Consider the following 27,464-nt stretch of genomic DNA (forward strand, 5'->3'; position numbering starts at 1 on the left):
CAGATTTTGCCCATTCGGATATCTTTTCCTGACTTTCTTTGACGTTTGTCAGACATAGGATTAGTATCAAGTCAGTCTACATTGTTTAACCTAATCCAGCTATTACACTGGGTCCCAGCGTGTAAAGTCGGGTCCACAAGCCTGCAGCAGACAGTGGATTAGAGCAGATGCCTCAAGGTCTGACGATACATAGCCACAACCCTGAGTGTACCTGTGTCCCCTCGGCTCATAATGTCTAACTCACTGTTAGTCTGTTTTATATGATTGAGGTTACAGTTCAGATGGGTGTGGGAATACGAAAAGGGCAAAGGGCAGTTGCTTCTTTGTTTAACTTCTGTGCTTGTACAGGCCCTGTTTTCTTAGATGCAATTTCTATTCTTTAGTTTTAGAATAGACATGAATGGACTATATCTGTTGAAATAGGAAAAGAAGGTGCGATCACGCAAAGTTGGCGATGACATCATAAGCACAAAGCAGTTTGGGCGGGGGCAGGTGGTTGGAGAAGGCTCTCCTGGGCGGGGCTGACCTATCATGGAGTTTGGGACACACCTGCAAGCGCTAGAGGCTAAGGAGATTGGCTGAGGCATGAAAATTACACCTGTGAGGGTGGAGGGGGGGGCTGTTACATGTAAAGCAAGCTCTTTACAAATTCTGTCTCTCTTCTCAAAGAGGTTAAACAGGTAGCATCACCTCGAGCTCCCGCCGAAGAGCCTCTTCATGGAGACAAAGACTGACCTGACTTGCGACTTGTTTGTTTCTACGCCCAGTGTTGTGAATCCGATTTCCAATCTAAAGATGGTCTCCTTCCTGGCTTTCGGGTTGAAGAAATCTTAAGGGCGTCCTTCAGCCGAAGAGAGAAGAGAAGGACGTGCTTGTAAAGCAGCGTAACTGACACAGTGTGGTGTGTCTGGTATCTAGTGGATCAGTTGGAGGACGAAACGGGTAACTTTTATCAACTAAAACTATTCATTTTTGTATTGCGTGATTTGTTTGAGTTTTTGTTTGCGTTCGTTGTCCCCACCCTTCGTTATGTTCCTGTTTGCTAACATACCACGTAATGGTAGCCACATAGGGGTATTTGCAGTTCGTACAATTCAAAGTAAAGCACTCATAAGTGACATAGAACATAGATGTTTTTTAATGTTGGTTAGAGCTCTGATAATCTGTATCAAATTCCAATCTGTTTAAACGGAAAGAAAAAGAGAACACAATAGACACAAACCGTCATTCCTTGACTGGATAGACCAGTTTGGGCAGGTAGAGGCAAACCGCCAAACTTGTCAAAGGGGATAAATAGGGGGCTTAGGAGCCCTCTCTTTTTTTTGCTGAAAAAAGTACAGCTTTAGAAGGACTCTCGCTAACATTTAATAACTGACCGAAAAGGCCTATGTTGATAAAGAAAGGGGTTTGAGACTTATTTCTAATTATTGCAAATATTTTTATATTTTTTAAAGCTTTTTTATAGTGGTAAAATGCTGAAAAGAGCAGTATTTAGTTTATATTTTCCTTATTCTATGAGCATATAAAGATTCATTGCATTTGCTCTCCTGATTGCTTGTAGTAAGACTTGTCTTTGCTTGTCGTTTTGCCATTATTTCAGAGGAAGCGAGACGATGATTGCTGTTTTGTCGGTTTCTGATGCGAAACGCAAACAAGTGTCTATTAGCTTGTATGCGCTAAGCTGTCGTCTGCACTTTTATCCTTCTTTTTGATAGTAACGATCACTGCTTTAGATTAGATTAATACTAACTCCTCACTTGTAGTGACACTGTCTTGATATTGCTTCTAAAGGCAGGCTTATGTCGTCCAATTATTTCATTATTGCTGATAAATGCATTTTAAAAGAGCTTGTCTGCAGCGGAAGGAAAATGTCGGCTAGGCAGCACAATGGATGCACATTGAGGTGGAGGGTTTTGATTGGTGGGTGGAGGAAAATGAGTCTGTTTCATTCCCTCATCTGAATGAGTCATTTGTCACAGTTCTGTAACCCAACTGAAGCATTTTGAGAGTTGAGCTCTCCCCGGAACAATGTGGAAAGGTAACAGATCTCCACGTTTGGAGGCCGATGAAGCCTTTATCATAGAGCCGTTAGTTTTGGAAGTGGGCAGTGGTTCATGCAGTACTGTTTGTTCCTTGGTGTGAGGGAAGAAAATGGCGTATTAATTACTGTGCATGGGTGAGAGGTCACGGAAGTCTGGCACATTGAACTTGCGTACTTAAGACCAGCAATCTGCCTCTGTGCACATTAAGCATGTTCATGGGATGCTTATCATAAGCTGGTGTTGCCTTTTTTTAGGCATTTTTGAAAATGTTAGATGTTTTAGAAGATTGTTATAATAAAGTTATAATAAATACATTTTAAATAAAAGTGTTTAACATCATTTGAAAAATAGAAAGATGTTTAGCATAATTATGCTGAAAGATTAAAAGGAGTTCTCTGGAAATTATGGAAAAATACCACATGTACCACATATGCAAATGACCCATGTCCACTTCCTATTCCCATCAGGAAGAATTATTTTGAGCAAGGATATATCCTAGTTTTGCACGATCTCGGGGAGTTTTTGAAGTGCAATTAGAGTTGTCGGAGTGAGGCCCGTTTTTAAGTAAGGTTTAGGGTATCTTTGTCTTTGTTGTTCGCAAACTATTGATTAAATCCAAGCCTAGTTTACCCCTCAGGTTGTCCATTTCAGCATGGAGTCACATTCCAACCAAGAGGGCAGGGTTACCTGATCACAGCTCACTCTCAACTCAGAGACCCGTGCAGACAGCCAGGAAAGGTTAAACCTGCACCTGACGGCAGCTGAAATGTGAGGGAAAGAGAAAGAAAAAACAGAACAGGGGAGAGCTATTCTCACAGACGGACTTTGATGATAGACGAGAACCCTCAAGTATGTGCTTAAAACGTTTTCTGCTTCTGACTTCTTTTTTTTCTCACTCTCTTCTTCTCTTCCTCTCTTTCTTTCTTTCTCAGAAGGCCTGCTGCACTGGTTTATAATGCTGATGATTAACCAAATAGAGGCTGCGGTCTGGGAGAGCAGCTCTGCTTGGGCTTTTCATTTCATGGGTCCTGACTGAGCAAGAGGAAGCTGAAGCCTTTTCAGGCACTTGCTGGAAATTTGAGATTTTTTTTCTTGCTTTTCCCCCTAACTTGCTTTTTTGTGTTACTTTACCAGGGTCCCTTTCATGACGGTAAGGTTTCAGGCACTCTCTCTCTCTACCCTTACGTTTCCCTCCCACTGTCTCTACTTCTGCTCCTTTCTCATTTTCTCACAAGATCTATAAATTCAGTTCTTTGTAACACTTTTTTGCTTTGTGGATATAGTTTGGAAGAATTTGCTCGATTTTGAGTTTGCTTTTCCCATTTTAACAGTTACAATTGGGCATTTGAAAAGTATAATCACAACAAAGACTACTACGCAGTCAGATAAAATGTACTTTTTTGGTCAACTCTAGCAATAAAATCAGATGAGTAGTTAACTTTACCACATCTCTCCAATTTTTAGCTGTTATGCTAACATTTGTGAAGAAACATTCAACTGGGAGTATGCTAAAGATGGAGTTTATACAGATGTTACTCAGTAAACAGGAAGTATCCAGATTAACCTGCTCAATGCTGAATCCGGTGGCAGGTCAGTCCGGGAAAACATTCCTGCACACTGTTATCACTACATAGTGAGTTAAACCTTTCCAAAATCGCAGTAATACCGTTTCCCTCACGTTTAATAAGACAACTGGGGGTTTTGGTTTGTATAATGCACTGTGAGGATGAGTGAATCTTTCGGCGCCACCCAGCAAGGCCTTTGTTGCTTTCAGCGCCAAGGGGTTGGGGTTGGGTTTGGGGGCCACTGTTAAGCAGAAATTCATATGTTGTTCCATTAACGTTGTATTGTTAAAGCGAACAGCCCTCCCAGTTTGATGTCAAATCAGACCAGTCAGAACAGGTTCGGGCAATTATTAACTGTCTCAGTGGCCCACTCTGTGCCTCAGCTGCAGTTTTCAGATGAACAAAGCCATGTGCAGTACTAGCTCTACCTGTTTTTGAGCAAAGCAGGATATTTTGCTGGCATACCCTTTGTCTGGGACAGTTGACTGACTGAGTCAGAGCTCTTATCAAGAACTGTTGTAGTTTCTATGGTTGACTCCCCAAATAGTACCATCCAGCTTTAAGCAAAGGAACTGGTAGCATATAATTCTGTTAGTAGTATGTTCCAGCAAAGTTTTGGTGACGATTTGGTGTGGCATTTGATATATTTCACAAGACTGAGATTTTTTCTGCTTATTAAGATTGATTTGGGTAGTCTTCTCCATCTTACGAGGCAGCATTGGATTTCATCATTTTCTCTAATACTGCCTGGTAATGATGATGATGGCTGTCTGCTAACGTCAGATCCAGATCTTTCTGTATCAGTGTCCTGGAATTATTAACCCTCTCCGCTGGTGCTTAGCAGACATCTTACCGGACAGTGCTGGACTGTCTATCTGTTTTCTAACACTGTCTGGTAACGATGTTTGTTGGGTGACCTCATTGCTTCAAGGGTAAGTCCTCATGTTAGTTCACTCCAGTCGCTCAAGTACAAATATTATAATGCTAGTCGACTTGCAACTTACTTTACATGTCCTTAAATGCTAAATGATATGGGAACGACTCTACTGTTGTCATGGCAGTAATTCTTATCACTACTTCGATACTTGACAGCATTTGTTTTGTCTTTGTTTCCACCGTTGGGATGAGAAAGCCACATCAGAGCATGAGTTTGTTTGACAATAGGTAAACACTGTTTGCGTAAGCCATGTTTCCACAGAAACCATAAAGGCCTCCCTGCACTTCCTGGTGTAGTCTTGATCTACACTTACCTAGGATATACATTTTGTACTGTATGTTTTTACTCATGGGAATCAGTTTGCATGTTGAGGTATCAGCAGTTGGAAAGTTTATAATCCTGATATGTTGCTTTGGATGAAAGCCTTCAGAAATGATCTAAGAAAAGACTCGGGGGGATTTGTTTCATTCATATCCTTGTTCTATTTTATGTTTCAGACGTCTGAACCCCACCCAGCCTTAGTTAAAGAATACCAGTCGGTTGACTGTTAAACCAGACCTGCTGAAAGTTTCCTCGTCCCCTCCCCCTCTTATGTTCAGTGTGGCTTTTGTGATAGCAGGTGAGCTGTGATTGGTCCAGCTCGTTTTACCTGCGTGGCACATCCTGCAACCGACACATGGGCTCGGCATAACCCTCATGATAAAAATAGACATAATGACATCCTCAACTCCTCCTCTTCCCATTTTTTCCCCCTTCATCTTTTATCCCTGACTATTTATTTTCCCACAGAAAATCCTCTTGGTGAATGTCCATGTTAAACATTCAGTGGTATAGTGTCTTTATGATAACAGGTCTTTGACAGCTTTACCTTGAGTAATTTGATTTGCGTTACAGGAAATGGGAATTTGAACTATGATCTCCTTTGCCACTTTTACATTTATGAAGGGAACAGAAAGTCCTGTTTTTCCTTCACTTAAAACATGATGTGTGGGCAGAGGCAATGGTCGTAAAGTCACTGAGGCACTGAATGTTTGTTTAAGGTGGATGAATTGACTCACAAATACAGGACCACACCCATATTTGCTTGTCTGGGGTACTTTTTTATTCTTCTCTTATGTATGAAATGAACTCGTTTGTCAATCACCATCCCCCTTTTTTGTGTTTTTATTACCTGTGTTTATATAACCACGCAATCTAGGCCCATTATGCCTTTTGAAATCCTAGCAGGTCCATTTTTTGGCTGTGAATTCAAACCTCAGCAATTGTTTGTTCTGAACAATATTGTTTTATGGCATGAACCCTCCATGATTTTTAATTTGTGAGCTAACATCATTCCCTCTTTATCAGGTGTAAGGTCACAAAGCCAGGCCTGTTGATGGGCGTCTTACCAGACACGGTTAGATCTAATAATACGTGTCTAATACTGTCTGGTAATGCCGTCCATTACAAGCTAATGTCATCTTTTCACATCTCAACCCACCGAATGGCCCTCTTGAAAGAATAACTTCAGTGTGCTTGATAGAAGGATGTTGAAAATGTTATTTTCCTATCAATATATGCAAATTAAGCTCCTGTCATGGTAGAGTTTATCAAGAAACGTGTCGTTAGGATGCAAACCTGAGCTATATCTCCCAACAGGCTTCACATATGTTGTTAATGGGCAATATATTTATATGTATACAAGTAATTTTATAAGAAACTGTGAATCCTGCACTGGAAGACTGATATTTTGCAATTCTCTTCCATGTGTTATGAGTCAAAGTTTCTGCAATAAACCTGCAAGAAAAGTAATTTGGCCTTGGCAAGAAAAATCATCTGGGACATTCACTTGTATGTATGTTTTATGTTTTTGCTCACTGCATTTTGTTTCAAGGAATTACATCATAATTCCTCTGATATATACTGCAAAATGAGTATGTTTATGTAGGCTACTATTATTACCAAGTGTAAAAAGCTAGATCAGAAATGGGCATGATAAAAGGATTTTGCTGATTACCCGACGCAACAGTCCTCCAGTGTTACCATGGTAACTAAATTCCGCATGGAAAGAAGCCCACAGTGTTCACTTTGTCACAGTATGTTGACTAGTTTCTTTCCAACTAACTACTGATTTGCAAATATGTGGACTTTGGAGCATTGGAAGCGAATGTAACATCAATTGTAGTGTGTTGAAAGGTACAGAAATAATGCGAACACTTCAGACTTTAATCGAGTGTGTCTGAGACATTTCTTTCGATTGTATCAGGTCAGTCAGGCATGTTTTCAGCGATCAGGTAAGGCGTATGCTAATGGCTGTCAGTAAATCTGGCCTGGTCATTGTGTTCATGTGACTCCTCAGTGGGTCGACCGGAATGCCTGGCCTCAGAGCAAAGCAAGATCCAGTTACATGTGAACAGAGCTCCTTTTTAACTACCTCAATTTGCCCTGTTCTGCCAGGACCCCTTTGTATTGCTGTGGAAAGCACGCTGCCAATGAGGCCCCTGTTGTATCTTAGTGAGGTGCAAGGACAGCAGGACAATGATACATAAAAGAGCTTTTTACCTTTATGCACCTATGCACTCAAACTGCTGTGAATGGTCATATTAATGATTCATTTGAAGTTTGAATGTAAAATGACACAATGGCTCAATAAAGTTCTGTTACAAAACCAACACAATGGCTCTTTATTTGCCATTTCTGTTATCTCTGAAATAGTCTGTCACAGAGGGTTTTGTCTGCTGCTATAATGCAGCATTTGGCACCTAACTTTAAACTATGACATGGAAGGACCTTTAAATCTCTTTTATCATCAGTTATAGTAGTAGTACAGAAACTAAAAATAACCATGTTCAGGATTACAAAGGACCTTTTGTTTTGTTTTTTCTGAATGTACATTTCAGAAAATTTATTTTGGAAAGAAGTCCCCTTATGCTTTCCAAAGCTGCATTAATTGGATCAAAAATAGAGTTAAAACAGTAATACAGTGAAATACTATGAAAATTTTAAAACCGTTTTGTATTTGTGTATATACTTAAAAATGTACTTTATTCCTATGATGGAAAAGCTGAATTTTCAGCAGCTTTTAGGCCAGTCTTCACTGTCATATGATCCTTCAGAAATCATTCTAATATCCTGATTTGATGCTCAAGAAACTTTTCTTGATATTATCAATACTGAATAAATGATTTAAATGAAGGTACTGTCACTTTTGATTAATTTAATGCGTGCGTGTGTGTGTGTGCGTGTAAATAAAATATTCTGTAAAAAACAAAAAAATGCTGAATATTACATTGTATTATGTCACCAGAATTTCAGGTTTATGTTAATGCAAATTTCAAGAGTAATCACATTTTTGTGAAAAGTCACATGGCTTCAGGGTGAGATGCTATTTTAAATCCATAATTATAATTTAATATTTATAGCTGAGATACACCCAGACAGGATCTTAAATGCTGCCAAGCACTCGGGTGACGCATTCAATTAGAAACATTTCTTAGCAGTAGCAAAGGTGTTTCCCAGGTCTTCTCCTGTCATGTAAGTTACACTTACAGTACCGTTACTTTTTTTTATAATGTAAAACAGTACATCAGCCTTATAATAGAAACTATTTATCCAGTCATTGGTATTTTGATAATCATACGAAGAATTGTGAATTTATTAAAGTTTGTTTGCCATTGAAATAAAAATTAGGTCAATTATAAAACATTAAAATGTTTTTGAGCATTGAATTTTGTTAAACAAGTATTCAGAAGTTCAAGTGAAGACCGCAGGAGAGCCTGCCATCGCGTGACATCACAAAAGAATTCCGCATTGCTAGGAACACAGAGGAGAATTCCAGCACCGGTCTGTGCTTGCTCAGATGTAGTCCAACTAGATTCCAACCAACAAGGGTGAGGTTAACCTAGGATTGCTAATGAAATGGAACGGGGCTGTCAAGATGAACACGTGTTTAAACGGCTGACATAGCTTTAGGGTGGATAAGTTGTAGTAATACTGATAGGGAACTCCCCGATTAGTTTGCAAAGGGTTTTTATCACAACTCCTAGCCACATATTCACGATTATTAAGAACTTTCTATGTTCAGCGATAGCAAACACAAAAGCCTTAGCGTTTTTTTTTTGGGTTTTTTTTATCTGTATCTGAATTTTGTTCCTGCGCATTTTAAGATTACATTTTAAAGGGCTTTTTGTGCCTTATTTCATTAATGCTCCACTTGTACAAAATAATCATGTCAGCTCTAATTTACTTCAGTAATATGCTAGTTAATCCAGTTCTGGTGACTGAGAAACAAGTAATTGTTGGCACAGCATGATGAGAAAAAAAGATGACATCACTCTTTCACCAACTGTTGAGGGCATAAAAATGCATTGTTTTTCCAGTCCCCTCCTCCACACTCCATTGTATCTCAAACTTATGGTGAGTTTTAGAATATTCTTTAAAGAGTGCTCATTGGTTTAAACATAAATGATTCAATATTTCCTGGTTGGTGGCAATGATAAGGAATGGGTCAGTCCTCCAAAAACAAATATACAGTTTGTCTTTCTCTCTCTCTTTCACACACATACACACACACACACATACAGGCATACTCATAAGCAGATGGTGCGCCAGGGGAGTTACATGGCTGTAAAACAAACCTGTTTTCTTTGTCCACCTACACAGCACTCTGTACACAGCGTCGATCAGATTGCAGCCTACTGGCAAGGTGTGGCTGAAACCAGCAATGTACTAAGATACATAACTACAAGCCATATCTGACAACATGAAGCTACTGCATTAAGAGCTTGTGACCTGAAATAAAAGACGATCACAAACATATTCACGTGATACAAGATTCAATGGGTTTTTTTTTCTTTCTTTCTTTACTTTGTACAATTTAACTGGTTTGTACAAGATTATTAAACATAAGGAAATTAATTGAAATTAAAAATACAAATTTAATTAATTGACTCTCATAATGTAACCTATAAAGGCTTGCACAGGCACACACCACTGACATTTTCGAGATGTATTTATCATCTGCGTTATTTGAGTATTTATTCTGCTAGCAAGTATATGTTTTTGAAATGGGTGGTGTAGAATCAGTGCTTTCCCTCCGTGAATTCCTATTCACACTGGATTAATTCTACCCATTGAGCAAGACCTGGACGAAACTATTGGGGTTGTGGGAGGGGGGAGTGTCAGGAGTGGGATTACAGTTAACTGCCACTGCCGTCTGGGTGTGTCTTCCAGAGTCAGCTGTTATAAAGAGCAGTCATTTTCACACTTTCTTGGAAACACCCTGAAATTTAGGATATGTGGGAAAAGACTAGCACCTCTGGAAATAAAACCTATAGAATAAATCTCTGTCTGCCTTTACAGGACTTGAATATATACAGGTTCACATCTCTGTCTTCAATGCAAAATTCTTCACTTTTTCCAGGTCCGTGTAAATTTGTGAAGTTGATCGGGACGTTCTAACATTCATTTTATTGAGCTTCTATTCATTACTACTATTAATCATTACATCACCATGTGCAAATATAGATTGAATCCTTGTTTTTAGGAGTCTTATGCAGCACAATATTGTTAACACAATTAGAATGTGAATTCTGTTTAGCGTCTATCTTTCTTATTAGAGTAATTGCATAGAGACAGGTGTGTTTGGGTTTGATATTTATTAAGGGTTTGTTCTTTGTTTGATGGCTTTACTTTTGCTCATGATGACACAAAGAGAAAAACAGACAATAAATTAAACCCAGTGACTCAAAATTTGGAATAGGGCATTCATCGATTTAATGCTATAGAACGAAATAAGAAAAGAAGAACCAGTAAGGATTGAGTGTGCTTTGTTTTAACCAACAACATATCTAATTTCCGCATGGCTAGTATGTTTTACACTTAACTAAACACAATAGTTTAATAGAGATAAAACAAACGGTTTCAGTGCAGACTATTCATTGTGCTTGAAAATGCATTCTCACATTACTATAATGCCAAAACAGTGTTCTGTAGGACAATTAATAATGGATGGGAATCATTTCCTGGAGTGATTCTTTTGTTCTGAGATTCTAGCCTCCAGTAGTAGCTGTTGCTAAGACACCCATTTCCTAGGTAACAAGTAGTTGTTTACATTGGCTTGGCTAGTTTGGTGAGCATTGAGTTAGCATGCTCCAAAAGTCTTCTAAGTACATGGACTGAACAAACAATGATAGACTGCTATATCATACGAACAGCATAGCTGTGTCCAGAGGAAACAGGAACTTTTAAAAAGAGGAACAGAAGAAAAAAAAACATATTTTGTTAACTCCAAAATCAGTGTAAGTTCATTAAAAAATTTATTTACTACATTCAAAGTATACAATTGCTGAATTTCTGTTTTGTTTTAATAGTATATAATGTGTCTTAAAAGTACAGAATGTCTTTAATTATGCATTTTTTAGTTGTAGTAATGATTTTAAAACATTTGACCATGATATTAGTGTATTGTTTTGGTAAAACAAGCTCAAAACATTTTTGATACTGCACTTTTAAGGTTATTTCCAGTGACCACAATAAATAACTTACCAAGCTGAAACGTAGCCATGCATATCTGATGTTGCTTTTTTGCTGGATCACTGGCTCTCCAGAGGTCAGTCGGGCAGCACTGGTGGAAAATCCTTTTTTTTTTTTTGTCTCTCTCTCTCTCCATAGAGGGTTGTGACTGTGATGTCATGTGAGAGCTGGGTTGAGCCCCGTCAGCATGGAGGAGAGCCAGGTGCTGTACAGAGACAGGACACACAGCATGTCTTTGGAGTCTCACAGCAGACGATGGATGACCCGGGCCAATCAGACGAGAAGCAGAAGGGCAGCCCGCTGAATGCTGGGGTCGAGTTTGTGGTGCTGCAACATGGGAATGAAGCTGAAATGCAGATGGAGAAGAACAAGGAGACACGAAGCAGAAGGCGGGTCACTCAGAAGATACACAGAGTAAAACATGCAGATGGAGCAGGTGTGTAAGAGTATTTGTGTTGTTGCGGATGAAGAGACACTATATATATATATAATGGTTACTTTGCACATAAATGCATTGTTAAAATAGAAATGAGAACATGAGAAATGCAAAGTCTGTTTTAATGCAAAGTCTGTCCATTTATACAGTGAGTATTTGACTGATCTCAACATGGGTGCCCCCATGAGGCAAAAAGCTCTACTGATTTGACTATGTATATTATAAGTATAATTTATTTCTTTATGTCTACAGCTTGTTTAATAAGGGAAAGATTACTGAGTGCACCCATAAAACAATGTAACCTGTAACTTGGAATAGTATATATGGTCTTACAATTAATAAATTTACACTTCATAAATACAAAGAAACTGCAATAATAAAAAATTAAATAAATTCTGCTTGTAAAATTTATTTTATGTTTGAAATGAATGTTTACAGTTATTTTAGTTATGATTTTTTAAATCATTATTATTATTATATTATTTGTAAAATATTTTACGTTTAAGAAAAATTTTAAAAGGTAATAATGTTTCTGGTTAATAATTGACGTAAAAACAATTGTCACTCATTTTAATATACTGTAGTATTGGTAATATTGATACGTTTTAAAACTAAAATTCAACAGTAATTGTCAAATGACTTATTTAATCAGTACTGACTGTATTGGCTCAGTGCCAGCAAACAAACTAGTCAACATGATACAGGGTTAAGTGTAGTCAGGCGTGTATTCATGGGTCAGGAAGAGGAGGTGAGATTAATTAAACACCTTCTCCGATCAGGTGTCTCCCACTAATGCAACTTTGATCGCCCCAGCAGACAACACGGTTTTTACAAGGACAGTTTACAATTTTCCATCCAATATTTGTCTCAATATATAATGTAAAATACAGTACCTGTATTGTTTTAGGTCATTATTTTTAAGTGAAGTTTAATTTGTATTGCTTGTGTGTACAGGATCAGTGAGTGTCTCATTTGTTGAGAGGGACAGAGAAAAGCGGCCTGAAGACCCACGGGGCCTTGGACCCTTCTTCTACTTTGGGGGGAGCAATGGGGCCTCCATGTGAGTGAAAAAAAAAAACTTTGACCAAGGTGTTTGGGGTGGGATATAGCTGATAGATAAGTGTTTTTAACACTGAGTTTTCTTTGATGTGTTAAAGTATTTGATTAAAGTATATGACACTGCAGTTTTGGTTCTTTGCAAGAGGTCCATGAGAGGAACATGAGAGATTTGGAGATTTGCCACTTTTTGATAATTTATCAAACCATTTTTGAAACCATTCAAACATGACATGATATCTTGGTCTGATCTGATATTTAGAGTTGTGTCATATTGTGAGGGTCGAGGCTGGCAGCGCATATATGACAAGACCAGGACGGACTACAAGCTGAAGTGGTGTGAAACGAAATCACCTGCTTCCTACTACAGCTTCAAAGCAGGTGATGTGTTTCGTTATGTCAAGTTCACAGCAATCATGAAAAAATTAATACAAATTCTACACACTGTCTATTTATTTTCAAACAGGAGGCCAGTTGATTTACCAGATACCCAATAATAAGGTTCTGACCACTAAGATAGGTCTTCTGAACAGCCTAAGAGAGTATGACAGAGTCAGCAACAAGGTCAACTATGGATGTGCAAACAGGTTATAAATGGAAAGACTTTCTGATAGTACCAGAGTATATTCTTCTTATTATTTTTATTTGATCACTGCATCTACATACAATATTTGTTTACATGTTGCAGGAGGATGCGGCTGGAGGATTTTTGTCCTGTCACTTTTCGAATGGATATGAAGGTTGAGAGGGAGGCTTTCTTTAATGGTACGACTACAGTACAGGTTAAATATTTAGATAGATACAGATACCAGATTTTATTAAGATTTTGACAGAGGTCTCTTATACTCACTGTTTTAGATTTAGATTTAGATTTTGTTTGGCTGAGCAGTGGTTTGTGTGGCTAGCCAATGTACTAGATATCTCTTATACTGTACATAAAATGGAGTTCTTGTGGGGAGAAGTTTTTACTAAAGGTAGCAGTGTAGCAGTTTTTCAGGAGTGATGTTAGCATGTCATCCTTCCAACAATCTTAACCCAAGATACTGTCTGTGAGATCAGACCTTTATACCTGGTAACAAATGTGCTACAAACAATCCAATAACAGCCCACGGAGAGCCAATGATAGTGTTATATGGGCCATATGGGTCACACTTTTGTAAACACAAATACAGTCAACACAGTTGATAGCAAATACTCTGAGGAATAGTCACAATGTAAATGCATCTGACTAAAGATCACTGAAGTATACAAAATGTTTAAACACCAAAGCTACAGTTATTTGATCAAAAATACAGTAAAGTTGTAATTTACAATGTAGACCTTACAGAAAAACACTTTGTAAACATTGTCTGTAGCAAATTCATATATATATATATATATATATATATATATATATATATATATATATATATATATATATATATATATATATATATATATATATTATTATTATTATTATTATTATTATTATTATTATTATTATTTTCTTTACCTTTAAGAAGTGTTAATTGAAGATGTATATGTGAAAAGGTGTAAGTATGTGTAATTGTTCTGTGGTTATAAAATGAGGAAATGACAATAAACATATTGAAAAAAAACAAAGTTGTAATTTACAACACAATTTACAATTTAAAGTAACTGCTTTCTATTTTTATTCATTTTATATTTTAAATAATGCATTGCTATGATGGCAAATATTAATTTTCAGTAGCCATTACCCCAGTTTTAAATGTCACATTATACTGTTAATATATATATATATATATATATATATATATATATATATATTTATAAATATGAATTTCTTTATATACACTATAAATTGGGGTTAGTACGGTTTTGTTGTTGTTTAATAAATAAATGAACTTTTATTTAGCGAGGATATGTTAAATTGATTAAAACTTAATAAAAAACTTAAAGTATCACTGGTTCCAAAAAATTAATAAATAATAATAATAATATGCAACACAACTGTTTTCATCACTGATAATAAATCATCATGTTATAGAATGATTTCTGAGGAATTGTGACACTGAAGACTGGAATAATGGGTACTGAAAAATCTGCTTTACCACCACAGGAATAAATTATATTTTCAAGTATATTACCATTAAAAAAACTGTTATTTTGATTTGTAATAATATTTCACAAGATTGCTGTTTTTACTGTATTTTTAATCAACTAAACAGTCTTAATGAGTATAAGATCCTTCTTATCCCAAAACTGCTGATCCCAAACTTTTGAACTGTAGTGTATATATATAAAATCCTAACTTTGGAAATAATCACAGTACTGCATCTAATAAATACAAAACTGATGTGGCCTTCAGGAATATGCGATGAGAAATCCAGCATGTGGATCTGCAAGCCCACAGGCCTTAACCAAGGCCGTGGTATTTTTCTACTGCGGACACCAGAAGACATCACAGCATTCAGAGAACGACTGCAGAACACAATAGAGCAGCAGTCCAACAGGAAGTCACCTTTCAATGTGCCACAAGCTCGGATTGTTCAACAGTGAGTAAAGCGGACAATTTCAATAGGTCACATGCTCTGATTATATGTTATCCTACTGTGAATCACGGCTGCGGTCCTGTACCAATCCATGGCCATCGACACAGGCATCAATCAAACAGATCTTGATGTCCACATTCTAAACTTTCCATTCAGAAATCAGTCAGCATTACAAAACACAGTGGCTGTACCACAGAGTAAGTTAACAAGCGATCAGGTCATGGGCTAGTTTCTGTCACGCTATCAATATACTGAATGCTATTTATTAAATAATAAAAAAAGCTTGATGCATATTCACATTAATTTAATAATAATAATAAACGTTTAATCAGTACTAATGATTGTTTTTCTATTCTATTCTGATTCTTTTAAGGTACATCCAGAACCCTTTGCTACTAAAAGGACGGAAATTTGATGTGCGGTCATACTTTCTGATTGCTTCCACTTCGCCGTACATGGTGTTTTTTCGTCATGGTTACATCCGCTTGACATGTAACCTTTATGACCCAAACTCTGACAATATAACAGCCCACCTGACCAATCAAGTAAGATTATGTGTATTTTAAACCTTCATTAATATTAAAATGTATATTGCTTGTATTCAGGCTTTAAGATACTACAATTTCGATTTTGTTTCAGTACATGCAGAAGAAAAATCCTCTCTACAGTCTGCTAAAAGAGGAAACCGTTTGGTCCATGGAGCGCTTCAATGTATTCATTAACGAGACTTACATGCTGCCAAAGGGGCTGCCTAAAGATTGGGCTCTGGGTCCTTTTGCAGTGAGCCTCATAATAGTTTTATATAATAAATATTATCAAGAATAATTAACTGATAATACATGTTAATATTAATGTATCTTTAAAGTAATCATGAACAAATCTTTTTTGCATGTAGATTTATTCAAATTACTTGAAAGGATGCAGCTATACCGTTGTCATGGTAACAACGGTTTTGGGAGTATATATTAAAAGGGAAGCTCATCAGATATATTGAGAAAGATGAAACCAACTTGTAAAATAAAAATGTTAAATGTTAAATTAAGGGCAGTATATTATCTTGGAGCTCAAAACAGTACATTTTATTGTCTGTCAAATATGAACTCTAAAACTGGATGTTTCAATATTCCGCAGAAAAGGATGCAACATATTATCATGCAGTGCTTTCAAGCTGTCAAAGCCAAGCTGGACTGCAAACTTGGTTACTTTGACTTAATTGGTTGTGACTTCTTGATTGATGAGGATTTCAAGGTGAGACCCAAAAGAGAAATAAAAAAAATAAAGTGTGTGTGTGTGTGTGTGTGTGTGTGTGTGTGTGTGTGTGTGTGTGTGTGTGCGTGTGTGTGTTTAAAGCCTGAAAGGCTTACAGAGTCAGACACAGCAGATTAGTTTTAGAATTATCCACCGGACGTGGTAAGACGCATTACAAATATAAACTCTTTATTTATCTTCTGTAATCTCCTTAGTTTCTTCATGACATTTATAATGCAGTTTTCTAATGCTGGAATGATTCTCTACAAACATGATGTTCAGAGGCCAATTGTCCCCTATGGAGCATCCTAAATTCAGTCCCTGCCTAGCAGTTTCCAGGCAACCCATGTACTGTCAGTGTAAACATGCCTGTCCCCAGGCCAAGCAATTTCTGGTCTCCAGGTTACACGATCATTATGGATTCACACAACAACCAACAACATTTACACTGACGGTATAAACTCTATAGTACTGGACACATAAAACTATAACAGTACCTTACGAATCTTGCATTAGAAATATTCAGTACTTGTTTCACTGATTTGTGTAAATGTGATTCACACTCTATTATTGTCATATGTTTACACTGTCATCTCCAGAATGAGCACAAAAAGTAGTTTGATATACATATTTGTAGTTTATGCAAAATATACTTGTGCTTGATTACTGTAAAATAAACAGCAATTTGAGTTGGGTAAGAGTGCCATCTACTGGCGAAAGTCTGTTGTAGGTTTTTTGTTGGTAAAGGCTGAATACACATGTATAAAAGTATTGAAGGTCATATAGTTATTATTTGGTTTCTCTTTGTTTTATTGCATTCGATTAATGCATGGTTATTCAGCTCATTACCAGTTGTCATTACATTACACAGCAATTCAACTGGTTGTGCTCATGCATTGTTTTGGATGCATGCTGATTTTGTTGTCAGTCGACATTGAATTGTTTGATAGTTACTCTGAACAGTTCAGATGTGTATTGATGGATATTTAGTAGTATGAGAGATTATGATAGAGCGTATTTCATCAGAGTAACTGGACAAAAACATAACTTTTATAAATGAATATAATCATTTAGAAATTAAAAACTAAATTTTTAAATACTTATTAAATATTTATATTGTCAATTTGTGTCACTTGAAGAAAGAGCTCCTTTTATCGTTATCTTCATAGCTTGAGAAGTCACTTAAACTGAAGTGTGATGTGTTTATTTTGGGCAGGTCTGGTTGCTCGAGATGAATTGTAACCCTGCACTGCATACTAACTGTGAAGTACTGAAAGATGTGATACCACAGACAGTCACCGAGGCACTTGGTGAGTTAAGTAAATAATAGCTTTGTATGCATTACACAGATACATAAATGTTCAGACAGTTAAACCACACTTTGATCAATTTTGTTTTATTGTATTTGTTCGTTTTAAATGTGATGCATCAACAGTGTGAAATGCGCCATTATAAATGAGATAAAAACTTTTTTGAATAATGCATGTATGAAAGTGTGAAAATGTGTTGCTTGTGATAGCATTTGATAGGATGAGGTGTGACAACCCTTGTTGTAGATGTGACATGCTTTCATTTCAGATCTTACTTTGGAAATCTTCCATAAGTCTTGCTGTGGACTGAAACTGTTGCCGCTAAACAGTCAAAGAGACTTTCTATTGCTGTATAGTGGTGAGACTGTGACCATAACGAAACAGAGACACAAAACCACTGGACCTTTCTCGACCCTCCACTCAAAGAGCAGCTCCACCCACATTAACACCAACAAAACTGTTGCCACTGCAACACAAACAGGGAAATCGACCAATAGGGCCTGCAAACATTCTGAAACTCAAGCCAAATGTCTGGTCCCTTCCACCGCTGTCCTCTCTTCCTCTGATTCGTCCAATACCATCCCACCTTCAGAGCAGCCTGAGGAGTTACCAGTGAAACAACCTTCACCTATATCCCAGAAGCCTCTGACATCCAAAGCTCAAGAAACAAATCAGCTTCGACCACACCAGGCCAAAGCCGTGCGTTCTCGTGTTGTGCTTCAGCTCAGCAAGTGCACCTGGCAACATCCTGCAGTGATATCCAACCTCAGCGTGCCTCTGCAGCCAGTGAGAAGTGCAATCAGGTCACTGTCTACACCAGCCCTGAGCAAAGGCTCAAACTCCACACAAAGACTTGGAGCTCAAGGCCACCAAACAGACAAAATGGAGCACATGAGATGCAACCTAAAAACATCAAAGATTCATTTGGCTGAGCCATACTCCTTCCACACTGTAAGGACAGAAATGAAAGAGGCCAAAGTAAAGGAACAGGAAGGTGATAGATGACAAATGAGCAATGGTGTCATTGTTATTATAAGAGCTTTTTCTACGAATAATGAGAGTTTGCTTCTGGTTATGACTAATGATGTTGCTGATCACCAGAAGCATAATGTCCATTCAAATCGATACTCCTTCAAAGGTTGAACTTTTTAACGTTGCAAAAAAAATTATTTGTACAAAAAAAAATATGTATTTTTTTTTCTTTTTTTGAATGTCACCCCCTTTTACACATCTATTTAATGTTCAATTTATTCACACCTTTCTCGTCTATTTTTTCCTTAGTTGCTCAAAACCATATGTGTTTTGCTTGGTTGTTCACCAAGGCTGCATTTCCCCCACATAAATACATTAGAGCAGTAATGTGGAAACAAGTATTGTGAAAAAGGTTTACAGTTCAAAGTAAGGTCATCTAAACAGTAAATGTTATATATGACTGTTTTTTCCAGGATTCTCTGATGAATATAAAGTTCAAAAGAACATTTATACATGGCACAAAAACATTTATAAGGGTATTTCTTTAAAAAATATATGAAATATGTATATATATATATATATATATATATATATATATATATATATATATATATATATATATATATATATATATATATATATATACATATATTATGTTTAATGTTGCAATTTGAACCTGGGTTTTCTGGCATACTAAATTAAATAAAAAACCATATGTTTTTGAAGAGAACTGCTAAGCTGCTTTTTTGTTCCTTTTTTTATTTTTTTATTTCTTATCTCACAAAGAATCAGACATGATGCTCTTACTCACCACCTTATTTTTTTCCATCAAATTACCATTACTTCTTCAATGAAGTTTTGAAGTTATTTTCAATGTTCTCTTTGAGTGAAGATTAGACAACCACCATTTTTTTTTTTTTTTGTCTGTGGTATTTCAGCCACAGAACCCTCCTTCTTCCTCCATCTGTGACACATGCGACAAAACAAACACCAGATTAGACCTCTGTGCATGCTAACACGCTCCTCATTACCAGTAAACACATGTCTCTAACTCACCTGTGGCTTTTTTGTTGTGACTACTTTTTGCCTACTTTTGTGTGTTGACTTCATGAGGTGTAATCATCTTAAATGGGATTTGCTTTATTGATGCTGCTTGCAACCCCCATGTGCACAATCAAAGTAAAAAAACAACAACAACAAGTAACTGTTCAGTGCTTTCAAGCTCACTCACAAATGAAACTGAGTGAGGTGAGGAAGTTGTGCTGGCTGCTGCTGCGTCACCACTGATACCAACCGGAAGAAATACAACAGTATTTGTGTATAACTGCTGTCCTTGAAAGTTTCATACACCTCTCTGGATCCTCTTCAATTGTTCAACTTTGTCGACTTCTGTCCAATGTTTTTTTTTTTTTTTTTTGTCTTTTACTGCAAGAAACTTCATTTAGGCTTCTGTGCATCTCATTCTTGAACCCTACTTATAGACCGGCGGGGTGTGGGGATTGTGGGGGTGACCAGATGGCCCTCAGTGTGTAATTTAGAGGAGAAGCCATTGGAAACGTGTTTGTGGAAAAGAGAGGTAAGGTGCAGACAAGCTATGGGATGCTGCAGTGTGACCCAGAGGCATACAGGGATTGATGAAGTGGGCCCAGATGAGATCGAACTCCTGGAAATCAGCAATGGAGGGTAAGAGTTCAAATGCTGTATGATTGTTTCTTTGCAAATACAGTTAAGTTGGAAACCAGGCTCTTAGACAGATGGAAAATACTTAGTAGCGTAACTTCCTCTATTTAGTGTAGTAGGTAATGTTTGATAACATTTCGAAAACCGCAAGAAAGAAAGAGATGAGTAGGTCAGTTGTTCATAATCATGTGCATGTTAAAATAGAAGCAGCGGTCCACTGGCATTGTCAATTATATCTGCTGGCTATATTTTAAGAGCAATGCTCTTTATAGTGGAAAACCATGTGACTGTTTCAGCCAAGCCATTTCTAACTGCAAATTCTTACATCAAACGGTTCTGCTTCAGTTCTGTCCGTCTGAAATGGATCTGATGTAACTGTGTGAAACGTCTTGAGTTTGAGTTGTTTTAAGCCACTCACAATGGTGGTGTTTACTGTGGATGGACAGCAGACTTGCAGCTACAGATCTCATTAGAGCTTCTCATACACCAAATGAGGCAGAACTAATGCAACTAGTATAGCTAATTAAAGAAGCCAAGTGTGTTTGAGCAGTCTGTTGTCTTACTCCAAGCTGGAAGCCTCAATCCTCTCATTAGGTGACTGTAGGGATTAGAGTGGGAGTTGATCAGAGCTCATAAGCTTTATGTGGCCAAACTAGCAGAAAAACGGGGATCAGACAACGGCCAGTCTGGGGAAATACACACGGGTTGTTAATATGCAGATACTGCATCGGGGTAAAAACATTGTCTTTTTGAGTTATAATCAAGTTAAATCTCTCATTATGTGGACAACGGTCTTGCAATATACCTGTTTTGTGGATGTATTTTAAAGAGACAGGAACAATAAGGGTCAGATGGTGGGAGGGTGTCTGCTAGTCATTCACCACCCATAGTAAGCAGCTTATGTCTGGGCACTTCCCCAGAAAGCAGCATGGGTAAATCAGCGGGAACAGGGGGTCTGGAGATGTAATGAGTGATATTTAGGGAACAAATCTCACACAGAGTGTTTGTTAAAGTGTGATGACAACACAATGGCTTCAGGCTCACTATAGGCTGATAATTTGATATATATGGTGTCCAAATGGATATGGTTTCCCAGATTCGGATGATCTTAATGGTTATTTTTACTAAGGAAAACTATACAAATGGTAAAATATAGAAAACTGAGGCTGTCACATTAAGGAGATTTGTCTATCCGATTTGAAACTTACAAATTACTTTTACTGGTATAACCCAGTCTTGATATTAGTATTATAAACTAATGTCTTTTATATTTTACCACATGAAGCAAATATATACAATTAATAATAAAATAAATGTAAATACATAAAAATATATCATTGTTTTGTGTTATTGCCATGGTTCAAAAAAATTCTAGCAAACTTAATTTTAAAGTGCATTAGCATTCACTTGCTAACCAGTCAAACATGATTCTTGGATAAAACAGCCATGGCCGAAATTCTCTTCCGCTAAATCAATCACACTGTGCAGAGGACAACAATTTGCATTCCATTTCTTAAATCCTCGTCTGTTATGCTGCAAGATAAAGTGATTTGACAGTGTTTAGCCATCTGTTGTTTTAGGATCTGGAATCTTGCTGAAAGCAGGCTCCAGATTTCCACAAGGAATGGCACAGATGAAGGTCGTCCTCGCTGTCCCACTGTGAGGCACCTGAAGCAGGAGGTAAGCCAGTAAACAGGAAGTGGCAAAGGAAATAGCTATGTTTCCACAGAAGACATTAACAAAGAGAAATAGAAAACAAAAGAAAGCATGTGTGTATGTAAACAGTTGCCAAAAAAAAGCAAAATTTGACACTTAAAAATCTATTAATGTTTCTGAATTATATCAAATTATCAAACCTGCTGGCAGTTATTTGAAAGAAATGGTGTGCAGATGCCACCTGGCTTTATATTTTAAATCAGGCAATAACAGTCTGACAGGTTTGGCTTAAATGCATTAACTAAACTTTTTGGGGCCACTGTGTTCACACACATCTACAGTAGATTAAAACAATGTCTGCACTAAATAAGAGTTTTATCAACTTTATCTGCTTTCTACATCTGTGTCTTGTTTAAGAATCCAGAACCTGTCTCTGTGACTGTGACGGACACAACAAAACGCAACAATTCACAAGTATGTCTTCATCAGTTTAAAAAATAAAGGAACAACGATACAATGATACAAAAAAATTCAATCATCAGTTGTGCATTTATCAACATGATATGCTCTTCATTTACTGTAACATAAAGTAGAGTGATATTTTATTTGTATTCCTGTTTGTCAGCTGGTGCTTTGGGGCTTGACAAAAAATGAACTCCATCATAGGCTATACACTCAACCAATCAGAGGATGGGAAGGACAGGCACCACACACCTATGGAGACATTATCCACTCCTCTTCAGTGTATTTACACAGTGGATACACAAAGGTAACAATTCAGCTGAATTGTTTCATACCACACTTTTCATGTGTCAAACTGAGTCAAATTGTTATTTTTTAATCCATATGTCCAAACTAATTGAGTAACTGTAATTTGTGTACATTATTATTCCGTCTGCAGGCTATGAGTGAAAGATATCTGGTTTTATTTTCCTTCCATTTGTTAATCCTCGCATTGGACAGCTCTAATCATGATTTTATTTATGAGGTAAGACTCTTATAAGTATTAGCAAATACTTAATTGCATGAGCTCCACTCTAAACTGTGATCTATGTTTCATCACAGGGCATTCTTCCTCTCTCAGCCATTGAGGTGCGTCTGATCTCACAGCAGGACCACAGTTCTCAACATATGTTTGAGATCAGCGGTAAGAGCCCATATATATATATATATATATCACTAAATATGAAAATGTTGAGGTCAGAGAATGCAGATTAATTTACGACATACTCTAGGGCCTATGGTGGACTCAAAGATCTTCCTTTGTGCTACTGCTGCTGAAACCAAAACCTGGATGGAAAATATCGAGGACAGGAGATACAAATCCCTAAGGCAACAGCTGAGCCCGTCCCATAGCACGCTCTCATACCTGGTACTCAGTCTTGTACTATATAACTGAAATATATATCTTATATAGAACTCATAAAACATTGACAAATTAAAATGAATCAATCAAGCATTGGTTATTTTTGCCCAGAGAAGGATCTTTATTATTGCTTATACATTTTATTTTCACTGTTCCAGGTGCCATGTAATGAAAACTGGAAGAGGGAGGAGCTTAAAAGGTACTTACTGCGGTCTCCCATCTTGGAATGGGAGGGGAAGCCCATTCAGCACATGGGCTATCCAAGATACATTTCACTGGTGCACATCACCAACATATACACACAGGTAAGAGTATAGACTATAAATAGAGAGTTGTGTCCATGTAATTCATGATGGTAACAGACCTCTTTCAAACAACAGGACCGGCGTTTGCATGAACCTCAGGAGCGTTTGCTTGTGCTCTTCCCATGTGACCTCCTCGTTCTGTCTCTAGACTGTCATCATATACGTGTGAAATATGAGGTAAGCTGATTTTGCTGACTAAACAATGAGCTCTGCAGAACACTGCATTATCAGCAGTATGTCTGCTAGTGTGAACCATTAAAATGTAGCCTATTTGGCAGCCTCAAATGGTGAACCCTATTTGACTGAAAAGTAAGCTTCATTAAAAAGTCACTGACAAAGTGCTGACAGTGGGGTATAAACACACTGTTCCTTTAAAAATGAAGTGAGTAATATTAATGTATCAAGTGCATTTTAAGACATTTTCATGAAAGACCTTCTGGCCAGAATAATTATTATTTGACCTCAATTTTAGTGAAATTAAACCAAATTTCTATTCAAAATAGAATACTATTCACATGTTTATACAGCATGACAACACTAACTGAGTTGTATCATTTTATACTAAAGGGTCGTCTGCCACTTAAGAGCATTAAAGCCATGGAAAAATCTGCACTACCTGGCAGACTGGAGTTTGAACTCAAGGGTAAGTATCTTTCTGAACAGGTGTACTTTTATTATGCCTTATATATTACTGATATAATTCCAAAACAACCCTTGTTAAAAAGAATTGTGCTCAGTTGCATTTAATGTGCACTTGTAATACCTCAAATCTTAAATGTATATAAAACAAAGAAGAAAAATATTTGCAGAAAATATAATTTCATAGCACACATTCAAATAAATCATTTACCTTTAAAGTATATCTTAAACAATTATGTTTTGTCCTCTTTTTTTGTCCTGCTTTAAAGACGTTTGATGTGATGACTAATTAGCATTCGGCAGTAACCATATTTCGGAGGCAAGATGAAATTTCATGAAAAGACGTAGTGCAAAATATGATTTTTCAAAGTTATTACATCACCAAAAAGCACTTTTAACTGCATATAAATAAAAATGAAAACTATAATACATGTTCATTTAATTGCATTTAACATATCTGCTTTTATTGCATTAAGTGTCCAAAAACATTATGCAGTTTGCACTTGCATTTGTGGTTACACTTTATTTTGATAGTCCACTTTAGACATTCTACTAACTGTAAGTAACTTTGCAACTACATGTCAGCTAACTCTTATTAGAGCATTTGTAGACTGTCAGGTTAAGGTTAGTAGAATAAGTTGCCATATTTGCAAAGTTACTTATAGTCAGTAAAACATCTGTTGAGCAACCATCAATATAGTAAAGTGTTAACAGTTATTAAGCAAACAGTCTACAAATACTCTAATTACTGTTAGCTGACATGTTGTTGCAAAGTTATTTATTGGTAGTTGAATGTCTAAAGTAGACTATCAAATTAAAGTGTTACCATAATATCTGGACAAAACCTCTAATTTGTATATAAATGAATATGCATAAAATGTAAATGCTTGAAGCAAGTAATTCTAAACAAAGATCTTTGTAAAGAGACTGATTCACTTCTGTTTGGGCCTCCACATACAGCTATGTATACTGTCACACTGTGCTAGCATTCTATACATAACACACTGCACTTCAGTGGAGGATGTGGTAGTGTACTTTACTTTCTTTTAGGCACATATCTGTGCTATGTTTAACTGTCATATCAGTCATTTCACTATATGAATTGCAATGAGAAACAAAGAAATAACTCTTGCATAACACCTAACCATTGGTCTCACTCATTAGTTTGTTGGAGGTATATTAGGATATTTGATATATTATGATATATCTATCTATCTATCTATCTATCTATCTATATATATATATATATATATATATATATATATATATATATATATATATATATATATATATATACAGTGGGGATCGAAAGTTTGGGCACCCTTTGCAGAATCTTTGAAAATATGAGTGATTTTCAAAAAATAAGAGAGATCATACTAAATGCATGTTATATTTTATTTAGTACTGTCCTGAGTAAGATGTGGTCACCTGATGATCCTCGACTGTCTTTCTGTTTTGTGATGGTTGTGCATGTTTGTTCTGAACAGTTAAACTGAGCAGCGTTCTTCAGAAAAATCTTTAAGGTCCTACAGATTCTTCAGTTTTCCAGCATCTTTGCATATTTGAACCCTTTCCAGCAGTGACTTTATGATTTTGAGATGCATCTTTTCACACTAAGGACAATTGAGGGACTCAAACACAACTATTTAAAAAGATTCAAACATTCACTGATGCTCCAGAAGGAAACAAGATGCATTAAGAGCTGGGGGGTGAAAACTTTTGAACATGATGAAGATGGCCAAATTTGTCTTATTTTGTTGAAATATAATTTATTACCATTTAGTTCTGCCCTTCGTTAGCAACAGAAGATACTTGTATGTTTCCCGGTACACAAATTATGTACAATTTACCTTGATCTTCAAATTCCAAAAGTTTTCACCCCCCAGCTCTTTGTCTTGTGGACTAAATGTTAATATCTTTTATGTACAATATCTTACTCAGGACAGTACTAAATAAAAAATTACACGCATTTAGTATGATCTCTCTTATTTTTTGAAAATTACTCATATTTTCACAGATTCTACAAGGGGTGCCCAAACTTTCGATCCCCACTGTATATATATATATATATATATATATATATATATATATATATATATATATATATATATATATATATATATATATATATATATAAAAGCCAAAGTTGGATACATTTCATATTTTGAAATAAGAGTCAGAAATCAAGTGATCTGGTAGTCATAGATGCTTGTGACTCAGCTTCAGAATAGAGCCATGTGATGATAAGACTGGCTTCTCAGTGTCTTCCTCTTATCACTTGAAACTGTTTAAGAGTTATGGAAATATCTTGCGAATGCCCTTTTTAAATAAAAAATATGGGAACTATGATTCATGTGGCTTTATTGCTTCTTCTGATCAACATTCTGATACATTTAAAGCCATGTACTTTACAGTACCAGTGTCACGCCACGCCAGGTCTGTTTTCTAAACTGTTGTTTTCTAATCTTTATGCTGATCTAGAGTGATGTATTTTCCAGGTGAATTGATGGAGCCTCTGCTTGTCTCCTGTACCTCCCCTGAGGACTATCAAAGCTGGATCTTCCAGTTACAACAGGCAAGCGTGCAGTTGTTGTATTTTAGCTAATGACCATTATAGCAAAACAAATAACTTCAGTGTAAATAGTCATACATCCTAAACATACTGATACAATACATTTGAAGATTTCTTTCTCCCTCTGCCACAGCCTGATAATCTGCCAGATTCATTGCCACATCATACCCCTCCACCTCTGATACCGAAGAAGCGCAGAAGCTGAGGATGATGTGACAGATGGAAATTAAAATGGCTGTGAACTCCATATACTGTGCCGAATGAAAGCTGCTGTTTACAAATGAACAGTACTGTTGCATTTTACTCCTAAGTAACAAACCTCTTCACTGCTTGTGAGGAAGGATCTTCAATAGCTAGGAAATGTGCAGGTTTAGATAGTAACTATTACAGTATGCTCCATAAATATCTGTTTTGAGGTAGGGAACAGGCCTCAAATGCATGCACACATACAGTAAGTACAATGTATACAATTAATACAAATGTATAAATGTGACGTAATACATTGTTTTAATTAGTACTTAATTCCAGGGTCTCATATATCTGAGCTAAAGAATCTTTCTTCTTCTTCTCCAAATACATCAAACAAAGTTCAAGTGATTCAATGAGTTATTTGTAATGACTTCGTTTCAGACAATGGGACAGAACAGACAGAAG

At 36.6% G+C, this 27,464-nt stretch overlaps 2 protein-coding genes across 3 annotated transcripts; both read left to right on the forward strand.

Moving 5' to 3' along the window:
- The first annotated feature begins 673 nt into the window (after window positions 1-673).
- LOC127944288 (protein polyglycylase TTLL10-like) lies at window positions 674-19,122 on the forward strand. 2 transcript variants are annotated; one of them, XM_052540174.1, is made up of 12 exons: window positions 674-942; window positions 11,196-11,493; window positions 12,448-12,553; window positions 12,812-12,930; window positions 13,016-13,136; window positions 13,238-13,314; window positions 14,879-15,065; window positions 15,436-15,607; window positions 15,702-15,842; window positions 16,194-16,310; window positions 17,527-17,620; window positions 17,889-19,122. In XM_052540174.1, the coding sequence occupies exons 2-12, from the start codon at window positions 11,211-11,213 to the stop codon at window positions 18,623-18,625; spliced, it is 2,154 nt and encodes a 717-aa protein (XP_052396134.1). In that variant the 5' UTR covers window positions 674-942; window positions 11,196-11,210; the 3' UTR covers window positions 18,626-19,122. The 2 variants fall into 2 exon arrangements, with proteins under 2 accessions (XP_052396134.1, XP_052396135.1); XM_052540175.1 differs by lacking the exon at window positions 674-942 and having other exon boundaries at window positions 10,962-11,493.
- A 643-nt stretch (window positions 19,123-19,765) lies between these two features.
- LOC127944761 (uncharacterized) lies at window positions 19,766-27,407 on the forward strand. The gene is made up of 12 exons (XM_052540986.1): window positions 19,766-20,275; window positions 21,853-21,952; window positions 22,346-22,402; window positions 22,554-22,697; window positions 22,830-22,916; window positions 22,994-23,075; window positions 23,164-23,300; window positions 23,453-23,599; window positions 23,675-23,776; window positions 24,167-24,242; window positions 26,737-26,813; window positions 26,944-27,407. Exons 1-12 carry the CDS (start codon window positions 20,187-20,189, stop codon window positions 27,013-27,015), a joined length of 1,170 nt encoding a protein of 389 aa, XP_052396946.1. The 5' UTR covers window positions 19,766-20,186; the 3' UTR covers window positions 27,016-27,407.
- The last annotated feature ends 57 nt before the right edge of the window (window positions 27,408-27,464 follow it).

Source organism: Carassius gibelio, chromosome A23 (assembly GCF_023724105.1).
Source record: "Carassius gibelio isolate Cgi1373 ecotype wild population from Czech Republic chromosome A23, carGib1.2-hapl.c, whole genome shotgun sequence".
NCBI lineage: Eukaryota > Metazoa > Chordata > Actinopteri > Cypriniformes > Cyprinidae > Carassius > Carassius gibelio.

What these genes read in the sequence shown, in the direction of transcription:
- LOC127944288 (XM_052540174.1), top strand. Translation starts at nt 11,211, where the DNA reads ATGTCATGTGAGAGCTGGGTTGAGCCCCGTCAGCATGGAGGAGAGCCA. An exon ending in GGGAGCAATGGGGCCTCCAT is followed by an intron (nt 12,554 to 12,811) that starts GTGAGTGAAAAA and finishes TCTGATATTTAG; the next exon opens with AGTTGTGTCATATTGTGAGG. An exon ending in TGATTGATGAGGATTTCAAG is followed by an intron (nt 16,311 to 17,526) that starts GTGAGACCCAAA and finishes TATTTTGGGCAG; the next exon opens with GTCTGGTTGCTCGAGATGAA.
- LOC127944761 (XM_052540986.1), top strand. Translation starts at nt 20,187, where the DNA reads ATGGGATGCTGCAGTGTGACCCAGAGGCATACAGGGATTGATGAAGTG. An exon ending in CTGGAAATCAGCAATGGAGG is followed by an intron (nt 20,276 to 21,852) that starts GTAAGAGTTCAA and finishes CTGTTGTTTTAG; the next exon opens with GATCTGGAATCTTGCTGAAA. An exon ending in ACATATGTTTGAGATCAGCG is followed by an intron (nt 23,076 to 23,163) that starts GTAAGAGCCCAT and finishes GACATACTCTAG; the next exon opens with GGCCTATGGTGGACTCAAAG.